Source organism: Bubalus bubalis, chromosome 12, assembly GCF_019923935.1.
Source record: "Bubalus bubalis isolate 160015118507 breed Murrah chromosome 12, NDDB_SH_1, whole genome shotgun sequence".
NCBI lineage: Eukaryota > Metazoa > Chordata > Mammalia > Artiodactyla > Bovidae > Bubalus > Bubalus bubalis.
In genome coordinates, this window is record NC_059168.1 from 47,834,314 (window position 1) to 47,847,062 (window position 12,749).

The 12,749-nt window shown below is 43.1% G+C and overlaps 1 protein-coding gene across 1 annotated transcript in view; it reads left to right on the plus strand.

Moving 5' to 3' along the window:
• The first annotated feature begins 5,397 nt into the window (after nucleotides 1-5,397).
• The window catches only part of LOC102411355 (charged multivesicular body protein 3), a 43,727-nt gene continuing 36,375 nt past the window's right edge, over nucleotides 5,398-12,749 (plus strand). Inside the window, exon 1 of the mRNA XM_025261162.2 lies at nucleotides 5,398-5,618. Coding sequence (XP_025116947.1) covers nucleotides 5,574-5,618 — 45 coding nt within the window. The 5' untranslated portion in view covers nucleotides 5,398-5,573. The remainder of the gene's footprint in view (nucleotides 5,619-12,749) is intronic.

Below are 12,749 nucleotides of genomic sequence, written 5' to 3' on the forward strand. Positions count from 1 at the left end.
AGTTTATAGCTAAAATTTTGAGAGTCCATCTGTTGTATAAAACAAGGTATATCTTGTTTTTATTAGGTCAACATTCCTCCTAGGAATTGGATTGTGACTTTCTTGCCCAAAGCATTTCATCAAACTGTCTACCTGGTGTATGAGGAACAGTTGTAAGCCAGGAAGCTCTCTAAGGTAGGAAATCTTACCGAAATAAGCAAGGACAAACTGGGGGAAGGAGGGAAACAGTACTTTCTCTTTGTCATTTCAAATTTAGGGAAATTTTAAAGCACTGGGCATTGAGACACCTTTCGGAACAAGGATGTGCATCTGTTTATAATATTTTTCAGGGATCAGGAGGAGAGTGCATATAAAACCTTAAAAATGTGTGTGAATAAATGTCTGTGTGAACATATGGAAGGGAGTGCAATCCTGTTAAACACTTTAGGTGCTTGGCAGGAGTAAAGAGCCAGAATGCCTGCTCACTTAGTTCTTCCCACCCCCTCAGATGTGAGTCTCAGCAGGTGGGAGGATCCGGTGCAAGCTTCCTGAGGCCTGTGTAGGAAGGATAAATTACAGCCACAGCCACAGCACTGTTTGAAGTGTTAGTCACTCAATCATGTCCAACTCTTTGCAACTCCACGGTCTGTCCATAGAATTCTCCAGGCAAGAATACTGGAGGGGGTAGCCATTCCCTTCTCCAGGAAATCTTCCCGACCTAGGGACTGAACCCAGGTTTTCTGCATTGCAGGCAGATTCTTTACCATCTGAGCTAACAGGGTTGTCCAATGCCAAGGCAGTATCAGGAGACGAATAGAGAGTATATGTTGCTATAAGAGTGGAGTCTTGAAAATGTGTGGAGGGTGCACAGTGACCTTCCAGTCACTGAGTAGCAACCGGATTGATGTATTTTTAAGGCTCTGTCAGTAGCTATGGGTGGCGTATTTCCATAGGATGCCACACGCCAAATCAAATGTCCTGCACACTCTGACCTCTCTGTCCTTGATGACCAACTTTATTTTTATTTACTTTTATTTCTTCGGCTCTGTTGGGTCTTGGTTGTGGCACATGGGGTCTTTAGTTGCAGCACATGAACTCCTAGATGCAGCATATAGGATCTAGTTTCCTGAGCAGGGATCAAAACCAGGCCCCTTGCATTGGGAGTGAAGAGTCGATGACCAACTTTAGACAAGTGCATTTAGTAAATGAAATGCTTGTGATCCCAAACCTCCATCCAGTAACTGGGAAGGCTCTAGGCACATGCTGTTTCTTTTGCACTGGAAACTCTTCATCTCTCCACTTAATCATCCTTCAGGGCTCAGCTTATACAGGCATACCTTGGAGTTACTGTGAGTTGATTCCAGACCACCTCGATAAAGCGAATAATGCCAAGAAAGCGTGTCACGTGAATTTTTTGGTTTCCCAGTGTATATAAAAGTTATGTTTACACTACACTGTAGTCCATTAAGTATGCAATGGCATTATGTCTAAAAAATGTACATGTAAAAAATACTTTATTGCTAAAAAGGGTAACCATCATCTGAGGCTTCAATAAGTTGTATTACTTTTGCAATAGTAACATCAAAGGTCACTGATCACAGATCATCATAACAAATATATAGTAATAGTGAAGTTTGAAATGTTGCTAGAATTACCAAAATGTGACACAGAAACAATGTGAACAAATGTCATTGAAAAAATGGTGCCAAGAGACTTGGTGATGCAAGGTTGCCACAAACTAACTGTTAAAAAAAAAAAAGCAGTATCTGCGAGGCACAATAAAGCTAAATAGGCTCAGAGAAGGGTCAATATTCATCATGTGCTTCCTATAATCAGAATTTTACACATTTGTGGTAATTCACTTGATTTTACTTATCACCATTGTTTAGTACTTGTCCTTCTCATCAGATTGTATGAGGTTCTTTTCATTCATTGTTGTTTTCTTAGAGCCTATAGAGTGCTTAATATATAGTAAGTATTTGATAAATATCATTGACTAACTGGAAGTCCAGTGTCCCCCCGCCTGAAAAATTGCTGCTTTATAGTTCATGCTCAAAAAAAAAAAAAGAAGAGGGGTATGGTGAAGGAGACTTCAAAACATTTCCACAGATCTCTTATCTTCAGAGAGCTCCATCATACTAAAAAAAAAACAGAAACAAAAAAAAAAAAAAAGGAAGGGAGACAATTCAATAGAAAATGGGCAAAGGATACAAAGAGGCAATTCACAAAAAAGATTCAAATAGCCAAAAAATATACAAAAAGATGCTCATCTAGACTAGTAATCAGATAAATGAAAATTTAAAACAATATACCCTTGAATTGGCAAACATATAAGTGATTAATAATATTCATAATATTCATTGTCAGCAAGCATTTAGGGAAAAGAGAACTCTAGTACACTGTTGGTAGTTCAAACTGTGCAACCTATACAGAGTATATAGTTAGTACTTTAAAACTTGTGCTTTAAACTGTGTCTATTGTTGAAGGGAAAAATTGGAAACCACATTGCGTTATACGATAGGGAAATGGTTAAATTAATAATAGTACATTCCTGCTTTGGAATCTCTTAGCTCTAGATATTAACATCAATGAAAATCTATGCAAAATTTTTTAAAAACAAGATTGCAAAACAATATGTAGGATATGATCCAAAATAAGTAAAACTATATTAAAAACATATTCTCCAAAGTAAAAGCCACAAAGAATTCACACCAATTATTTAAATAACTATAAATAATTTGAGAACTTTTTCCCTGAGAGAGTGTGGCAGTTTTACTTTTTACAATGAACATGTACTGCTATTTTTTAGAACATTATTGAAGTATGTTGATGTAAAGTGTACAAATTCAAGTGTCTGTTTTTATTGAAGTACAGTTGATTCACAGTGTGTGAGTTTCAGGGGTACAGAAAGTGATTCAGTTATATATCTTTTTCAGATTCTTTTCCATTTTTGGTTATTACAATATATTGAATATAGTCCCATGTGCTATACAGTAGGTCCTGTTGTTTTATATACAGCAGTGTGTATCTCTTGCCCCTCCTCCTTTCCTTGTGGGAACCATGACTTTGTTTTCTATGTCTGTGAGACTGTTTATTTTACAAACAAGTTCATTTGATTGTTTTTTAGATTCAGCACGTAAGTGATAGTGTATGGTATTTGGCCTATTCTGTCTGATTTACTTCACTTAGTATAATAATCTCTAGGCCCATCCATGTTGCTACAAATGGCATCATTTCATTCTTTTTTATGGCTCAGTAATACTCCATTGTATTATCCATATCCACAATATCTTCTTTATCCGTTCATCTGTTAATGGACATTTAGGCTGGTTCCATGTTGAAGTGTCCAATTTTTAACAAAAGCATATATCTGTGATACCGTTGCCACAAGCAAGATAATGTCCATCACCTCCCCAAATATCCTTTATGTCCCTTTGCAATCTCTCCTTCTTGCCTCTTTTAAAAACAACCCCTGTCCCCTAGCAACCACTGATCTACTATCACTCGAGTTTGCATTTTCTAGAATGTTATAGAAATGAAATCATACAGAATGTACTTTACTTCCTGGCTTCTTTCACTCAGCGTAACTATTTTGAGATTCATCTATGTTGACGCAGATATCAAGTTTGTTCTGTTTTTATCATCTATCACAACTGGTTTATCCATTTACTTGTTGATGGACCGTTGGATTATTTCCATTTCTCAGCAAATACAAATAAGGATGCCAGTACAAGTCTTTGTAATCACATGTGCTTTTCCTCCTCTTGGATAAATAACTAGCAGTGGAAATGGCATGAGGCAGATATATGTTTATCATTTAAAGAACCTGCCAAAGTATTTTCAGAATGGTTGTACCATTTTACAGTCCCACCAGAGATGGGAGTATGGGGTTGAGGTTGTAAATAAGTGGATTCTTCACCATCATGAGACAAGGTAATGAGAACAACCAGCAGCTCACCAGTGTAGATTCAGAGATTGCCCAGCTAAAATGCAACTACTTATTTCTAGTCACAGAGTCCTTTGAGAATTTTATTAAGGTTATATGGTTTATGCGGGCTTCCCAGGTACTGCTAGTGTTAAAGAATCTGCCTGCCAACGCAGGAGACATAAGAGACCCGAATTTGATCCCTTAGTCAGGAAGATCCCCTGGAGGAGGGCATGGCAACCAACTCCAGTATTCTTGCCTGGAGAATCCCATGGACAGAGGAGCCTGGCAGGTTATGGTTCATAGGGTCGCAAAGGGTCAGACATTACTGAAGTGACTTAGCACCCCCATGGTCTATGCAGACTGTTGCTGCTGCTAAGTCACTTCAGTCGTGTCCGACTCTGTGCGACCCCATAGACGGCAGCCCACCAGGCTCCGCCGTCCCTGGGATTCTCCAGGCAAGAACACTGGAGTGGGTTGCCATTTCCTTCTCCAATGCATGAAAGTGAAAAGTGAAAGTGAAGTTGCTCAGTCGTGTCCGATTCTTCGCGACCCCGTGGACTGCAGCCTACCAGGCTCCTCCATCCACGGGATTTTCCAGGCAAGAGTACTGGAGTGGGGTGCCATTGCCTTCTTCGATGCAGGCTGCAGGACCACACAAACACACGCGTACACACAGGCACAAGGCACATAGGAATTATCCCCGTTGGAAATTGCCATGGCCTGAACAAAAGCTGTGACACTGGAGATGAAAGGGGAGGGCTGGAGTTCCTTAAAAAATTGAAAAGTTACAATTGTTGGGACTTGGAAGGAGAGGGGACAAAGAATGATGCCCCGGTTTTAGTGACTAGGCCATGGTGGAGACAACAGAGGGGAGGAGCAGCTCTGGCGGGAGGAAGCGGTCGTTTCTGGCTCGCTGCATGTGAGGTGCTTACCATCTTAGGAAAGTGGTTATAAAAGTATCTTGCTTGGGCGGAGATACAGACTTCCGAACAGTAAGGAGATCAAACCAGTCAGTCCTAAAGGAAATCAACCCTGAATATTCACCGGAAAGACTGAAGGTGAAGCTCCAATCCTTTCGCCACCTGATGTAAAGGTCCGACTCTTTGGGAAAGACCCTGATGCTGGGAAAGACTGCGGGCAGAAGAAACGGATGACAGTGGATGAGATGGTTGGATGGCATCACCCGACTCAACAGACGTGAGTTTGAGCAAAGTCCGGGAGATGGTGAAGGACAGGGAAGCCTGGCGTGCTGCAGTCCCTGGGGTCGCAAAGTCAGACGCGTCTGAGCGACTGAAAAAACAGACTTCCGGGGCAACAACATACAGATTTAGGTGAGCAGGTGCAGCTGTTATCACCGGGTTCAGTCAGTAAGTTCGCATCCTTCGGAGGAATCACCTCTACGCCTCAGAAAAACACACCTAGCTCCTTACCTGGGTCCCCAAGTCCCCTCCCCGAAAGTGCGCGATTGCGTCAACCTTTCTGACAAAACCTCCGCCCCGAGTCTGCGCATGAGTTCGGTGCATGCGCACCAGGCTCCCCGCGGCCGCTCCCTGCTCCTGGCGCCCAGACTCCTCGCCTCTCAGCGGCCCCGCCCAGGCGGCTGCCCGTGACCTGCCACGGCGCGGGGAACGGAAAGCCGGGAGGGGCGAGACGAGTTCAGTTCGCCATGGGGCTGTTTGGAAAAACCCAGGAGAAGCCGCCCAAAGAGCTGGTAAGGGCAGCGGCGGCGGCACCGGAGTGGGTGCGTTTGCGTGGGGGTGCGGTGGAGTTGGTAAACGACTGGACACTTCCACCGCGGCTGGCTAGGTGCCGCTCGGCCCCCATTTCCGGGGCCTCCCACTCGACCGAGGGGCCGGAGGAAGTCTTTAAGGAAGCGGCTGTGGGGAAAGAGAACCCCGGAGTCCCATTTCCACAAGGGGGCCGAGGGCCGGGTGAAGGGGTTCCGCGGTCTCGGCTAGGGGCGCGGAGGCAGCAGCGCCGGCCCGGCCCCTGGAACCCCTTCCCCGGCGCGCGTTGGTACGTCCCGCGCGGAACCTTTAGCTGGCGCAGGCCCCGCCCCCTCCCGGCGGTCTGCGGACGGCGGGCGGACCTGCAGGGTCCCTAGCATCTTCCCTAGGAGCCCATCCCGAAGTCGAGAAGGTTCAGGCATCTGTCGTCCCTTCCCCTCAGCCGCGCCTTATTGAGAGGGAGACTCAGGGTCTCTTTCCTCTGCCCTTCAACGTTGACAACCAGACGCACAATGATAGCAGGAACCCTACTTTTGGAAGAGTGGTACCTTAGTAACTACATCTGGTGTAGAATTCTGAATCTCCCTGTAAACTTCCATCACTTCCCGATACTGTGGAGCACTTTAAGAGTGCCCTGCCGAGTCCGGAGCCTAAGTTCGTATCCAGGTTCCGCACATAATCAGCTTTGTGATCTAGGGAAAGTTCATTTCTGCGTGCCTTAGTCTTGTGTGTTGAGTAGGAATGACAGTGTATCACTTCAGAGTCATAGAAGACGGAAGGACGTTAAGTTTTATCAGCTAGTAGTGTGCTGCTGCTGCTAAGTCGCTTCAGTCATGTCCGACTCTGTGCGACCCCGTAGACGGCAGCCCACCAGGCTCCTCTGTCCCTGGGATTTTCCAGGCAAGAATACTGGAGTGGGTTGCCATTTCCTTCTCCAATGCATGCATACATGCTAAGTCGCTTCAGTCGTGTCCGACTCTGTGCTACCCCATTGACAGCGGCCCAGCAGGCTCCTCTGTCCACGGAATTCTCTAAGCAAGAACAGTGGAGTGGGTTGCCATTTCTTTCTCCCAGCTAAGTAGTGGTAGTTTCGGTAAATATGTTTGTTTTAGGCCGCCCCATGCGGCTTGCGGGATCTCAGTTCCCTGACCAGGGATCAAACCAAGTCCGTGGCAGTGAAATCCGGAACCCTAATCACCGGACCACCAGGGAACTCCCAGAGTAAATTCTACATCAAGGGTCCCCAACCTCTGGAATCTAATGCTTGATCTGAGGTGGAGCTGATCCACAGTATTTGTATTGCTCTTCAGTGGTTCTGAAACCATCCCCATCCTCCTTCAGTGGAAAATTTGTCTCCCACGAAAACAGTCCCTGGTGCCAGAAAGACTGGGGACCGTTTTTGTACCTTACTTTCAAAGTGCAGACCAACAGCATCACCTGGCACCTTGTTAGAAATCTCAAGCCCCGTCTGTTGAACCATAATTTGAATTCTGACAAAATCCCCGGTGATAAGTGTGCATATTAAAGTTTGAGAAGCATTACAGCACCCAGTACATACTTATTCATAATGGGAAAAAAAAACCCCAAATCTTTCATTTAATAGGTGATCTCACCTGTTCAGCTGTGTGTGTGTGTGTGTGTGTGTGTGTGTGTAAGTCGCTCAGTCGTGTCTGACTCTTTGTAACCCCATGGACTGTAGCCGGCCAGACTCCTCTGTCCATGGGATTTTCCGGGCAACAATACTGGAGTGGGTTGTTTTTCCTTCTCCAGGAGGTCTTCCCTTCCCAGGGATCGAATGTCTCCTGCATTGCAGGCAGATTCTTTACAGTTTGTGCCACCAGGAAAGCCTGTTCAGCCCTAGCAGGCATATTTCAAACCATTGTCATGCATCAGGAGGTTGCTGGCACATCCTGTGTGTGTTGATCTTGATTGTATTCAATAATCATAGGTACTAAAACAGTGTTATTGTTCAGTTGCCATGTCGTGTCCCACTCTTTGCAACCCCAAGGACTACAACGCCAGGCCTCCCTGTCCCTCACCATCTCCCAAAGTTTGCCCGAGTTGATGTCCATTGCATCGGTGATGCCATCCAGCCATCTCATCCTCTGATGCCCTCTTCTTCTGCCCTCAATCTTTCCCAGCATCAGGGACTTTTCCAATGACTCGGCTGTTCACATCAGGTGAAAGACCCTGATGCTGGGAAAGATTGGAAGGACTGATGCTGAAGCTGAAACTCCAATACTTTGGCCACCTCATGCGAAGAGTTGACTCATTGGAAAAGACCCTGATGCTGGGAAGGATTGGGGGCAGGAGGAGAAGGGGACGACAGAGGATGAGATGGCTGATGGCATCACTGACTCAATGGACATGAGTTTGAATGAACTCTGGGAGTTGGTGATGTACAGGGAGGCCTGGTGTGCTGAGATTCATGGGGTCACAAAGAGTCGGACATGACTGAGAGACTGAAATGAAAATCAAAAATTCAGTTCTACAACAAGCATCTTAGAATACATACAAGCCCCAAAATGTTCGTTATATTATGCTATTCAGTTTGCAAAGTAATGTCATACTCTTACCTCATTTAAGCACCCAGTTTTTGTTTTACCAGGGAGTAAAGCTGAGTAAGTTGCCCTAGGGAACTAATATTTACTGTTCTAGTATCTACTCCAGTCTAGTATCTGCTCTAGTATTTTGGTCAGTTCAGTTCAGTCACTCAGTCGTTTTCGACTCTTTGCAACCCCATGGACTACAGCACGCCAGGCCTCCCTGTCCATCACCAACTCCTGGAGTTCACCCAAACTCAAGTCCATTGAGTCGGTGATGCCATCCAGCCATCTCATCCTCTGTTGTCCCCTTCTCCTCCTGCCCCCAATCCCTCCCAGCATCAGGGTCTTTTCCAATGAGTCAACTCTTCGCATGAGGTGGCCAAAGTATTGGAGTTTCAGCTTCAGCATCAGTCCTTCCAATGAACACCCAGGACTGATCTTCTTTAGGATGGACTGGTTGGATCTCCTTGCAGTCCAAGGGACTCTCAAGAGTCTTCTCCAACACCATGGTTCAAAAGCATCAATTCTTTGGCGCTTAGTTTCTTCACAGTCCAACTCTCACATCCATACATGACCACTGGAAAAGCCATAGCCTTGACTAGACTGACTTTTGTTGACAAAGTAATGTTTCTGCTTTTCAATATGCTATCTAGGTTGGTCATAACGTTCCTTCCAAGGAGTAAGCGTCTTTTAATTTCATGGTTGCAATCACCATCTGCAGTGATTTTGTTATCTTCAATGTTCGGCCTTAGTTTTGCTGTTCATAAAATGAGAAGATTCTGGGGAAATAGTCTCATTACTATTTAAACTAGTGAAAACTGTGCAGTGAGATTGATAACTACTGATCTGAGCTGTGGCTAGATGATCTTGATTATTCCCATTTCTCTTACATAAGTTTTTCTTTCACAAAATCCCTTTCCATTTTGTAAATTAATGAAAAAATTTTGATGGGTTTAATGAACCTTTTTCTCTGACATTTAAAGACACATGTATAAAGTTTCTGTAGTTTTTTGATAAGTGTTTCTGATGACTGAGATTTTTATGGCTCTTCTTCACAACACATGTTTTATGCAGTTAAATTCAACAGATATTTATTGAGCATTTCCTTTGTGTAAGACATTGCACAAGGAGTTCGTGAATAAGAAAAGGTCTTTGACCTTCTGGAGTGTACAGTCTGTAATGTGTATGCACATTAATATCACTGTATTAGTTATATATAATTATATTAGTTTAATATAATTAACATAATGATTACAAAAGAGACTCCATGGACATGCGTTTGAGTAAACTCCAGGAGTTGGTGATGGATAGGGAGGCCTGGCGTGCTGCAGTCTATGGGGTTGCAAGAATCAGACACGACTGAGCGACTGGACTGAACTGAACTGATAGGGTTCTGTCTAGTTACACTACAGACGGGTTTAACTTACCCCAGGGGTCACAGAAGGCCTCCCAAAGTAACAATTAAGCTGAGACTCGAAGACCAAATTCAGAAAATATATTCTTTAACTACTTTTCTGACTATTGTTAACATTTGGGGAAAGCAAGATTTTCTGGTACTTGTGTGAAATTGTTGTTCAGTTAGTTGCCACCTTTTACATAGTTATCCAATTCATACTTCAATGCTTCTAATTATAGATATACTTTAAGTATAAACAAAGTAGGATTTATCATTTTTGGGTGTTAATAAAATGGACATTGTGCTTAATCAGCATTATTGGCAAGATTTGAATGTAGGGCATCCCAAAACTAGTTACTGTCCATTGTGATAAATATCTATTTGTTACATGATCAGTTGAGTATATTTGTGTGGGTCTAATTCTAGGTGCTCTATTCTGTTCCATTGATCTGTGTGTTTATTCTTTAGACAACTACTCTGTCCCAAATATTGTGCCAAGTTGCTCAGTCATGTCTGACTCTTTGCACCCTAATGTACTGTAGCCCACCAGGTTCCTCGGTCCATGGGATTTTTCAGGCAAGAATACTAGAGTGGGTTGCCATTTCCTTCTCCAGGGCATCTTCCTAACCCAGGGGTTGAACCTCCATCTCCTGTGTCTTCTGGATTGCAGGTAGATTCTTGACCTATTGAGCCATCAGGGAAGCTCGAATACTGTAGCTTTATATTAAGTCTTGAAATTGGGTAATAGGGCATCTTCCAGCTTTGTTTCTCTTCACTTTTATCTTGGCTATTCCAGAGCATTTGCCTTTCCATATAAACTTTTAAATCAGTTTGTTGATACCTACAAAATAGACTTTGGTGATTTGATTGAGATTGCATTGAATCTACAAATGAAGTTGGAAAGAACTGATATCTTAATGTTCAGTCTTCTAATACATGAACATGGAATATCTCCATTTATTTATATTTTTTTTTCCTTTCATTAGTGTTTTGTAGGTTTCTACTGGTAGATCCTATACATATTGTTAATTTATACCTAAGTGTTTTATTGTTTTCTTTGGTGCTCTGCTAAATGTTTTTAAATTTTCTGATCACTTATTACTGGTGTATTTGAAAGTGGTTAACTTTTGTGTATTAACCTTATGTCCTATGACCCTGCTGTATTTGCTTGTTAGCTCTTGGAGTCCTTGGTGATTTTTTTGGATATATGTATGTGTATGTGTATATATATATCCAACCCAAAGAATCAACAGAAAATATCACTTTAATTGTTTTGTCCCAAATTTGTATACCTTTTATTTCCTTTTCTTATTGTGCTAGCTAGGACTTCATTACACATTGAATAGGAGTAGACAGAAATTATATCCTTGCCTTGTTCCTGATATTAGCAGGGAAGGCTTCTAATTTCTTGCCCTTGGTTATATTGTTACCTGTAGTTTGGGGTGGAGGAAGCTGCAGTTTTTTTAAAAGTTAAATTGAGGGATTTTCATTTTATTCAGGTTTATAATTCAGTTTAGTCACTCAGTTGTGTCCGACTCTTTGCAGTCCCATGGACTGCAGTACGCCAGGCTTCCCTGTCAATCACCAACTCCTGGAGTTTACTCAAACTCCTGTCCATCGAGTTGGTGATGCCATCCAACGATCTTATCCTCTGTCATCCCCTTCTCCTCTGGCCTTCAGTCTTTTCCAGCATCAGGGTCTTTTCAAATGAGTCAGTTCTTCGCATCAGGTGGCCAAAGTATTGGAGTTTCAGCTTCAGCATCAGTCCTTCCAATGAGTATTCTGGACTGATTTCCTTTAGGATGGACTGGTTGAATCTCCTTGCTGTCCAAGGGACTCTCAAGAGCCTTCTCCAACACCACAATTCAAAAGCATCAATTCTTCGGTGCTTAGGTTTCTTTATAGCCCAACTCTCACATCCATACATGACTACTGGAAAAACCAAAACTTTGACTAGACGGACCATTGTCAGCAAAGTAATGTTTCTGCTTTTTAAGGTGCTGTCTAGGTTGGTCATAACTTTTCTTTCAAGAAGCAAGCATCTTTTAATTTCATGGCTGCAGTCACCATTGGCAGTGATTTTGGAGCCCCCCAAAATAGTCTGTCACTGTTCCCCTTGTTTCCCCATCTATTTGCCATGAAGTGATGGGACCAGATGCCATCATCTTCGTTTTCTGAATGTTGAGCTTTAAGCCAGCTTTTCACTCTCCTCTTCCACTTTCATCAAGACACTCTTTAGTTCTTCTTCACTTCGTGCCATAAGGGTGGTGTCATCTGCATATCTGAGGTTATTGATATTTCTCCCAGCAATCTTAATTCCAGCTTGTGCTTCATCCAGCCCAGCGTTTCTCATGATGTACTCTGCATATATGTTAAATAAGCAGGATGACAATATACAGCCTTGATGTACTCCTTTCCCGACTTGGAACCAGTCTATTGTTCATGTTCAGTTCTAACTGTTGCTTCTTGACCTGCATACAGATTTCTCAGGAGGCAGGTAAGGTGTCTGGTATTCCCATCTCTTGAAGAATTTTCCAGTTTGTTGTGATCCACACAGTCAAAGGCTTTGGCATAGTCAATAAAGCGGAAGTAGATGTTTTTCTGGAACTCTGTCATTTTTTCAATGATCCAGCAGATGTTGGCAATTTGATCTCTGGTTCCTCTGCCTTTTCTAAATCCAGCTTGAACATCTGGAAGTTCACGGTTCACGTACTATTGAAGCCTGGGTTGGAGAATTTTGAGCAGTACTTTGCTAGCATGTGAGATGAGTGCAGTTGTGTGGTAGTTTGAGCATTCTTTGGCATTGCCTTTCTTTGGGATTGGAATGAAAACTGACCTTTTCCAGTCCTGTGGCCACTGCTGAGTTTTCCAAATTTGCTGGCATATTGAGTGCAGCACTTTCACAGCATCATCTTTTAGGATTTGAAAGAGCTCAACTGGAATTCCATCACCTCCACTAGCTTTGTTTGTAGTGATTCTTCCTAAGGCCCACTTGACTTCGCATTCCAGGATGTCTGGCCTTAGGTGAGTGATCACACCATCATGATTATCTGGGTCATGAAGGTCTTTTTCGTACAGTTCTTCTGTGTATTCTTGCCACGTCTTCTTAATATCTTCTGCTTTGCATGAAATGTTCCCTTGGTATCACTAATTTTCTTGAAGAAATCTCTAAT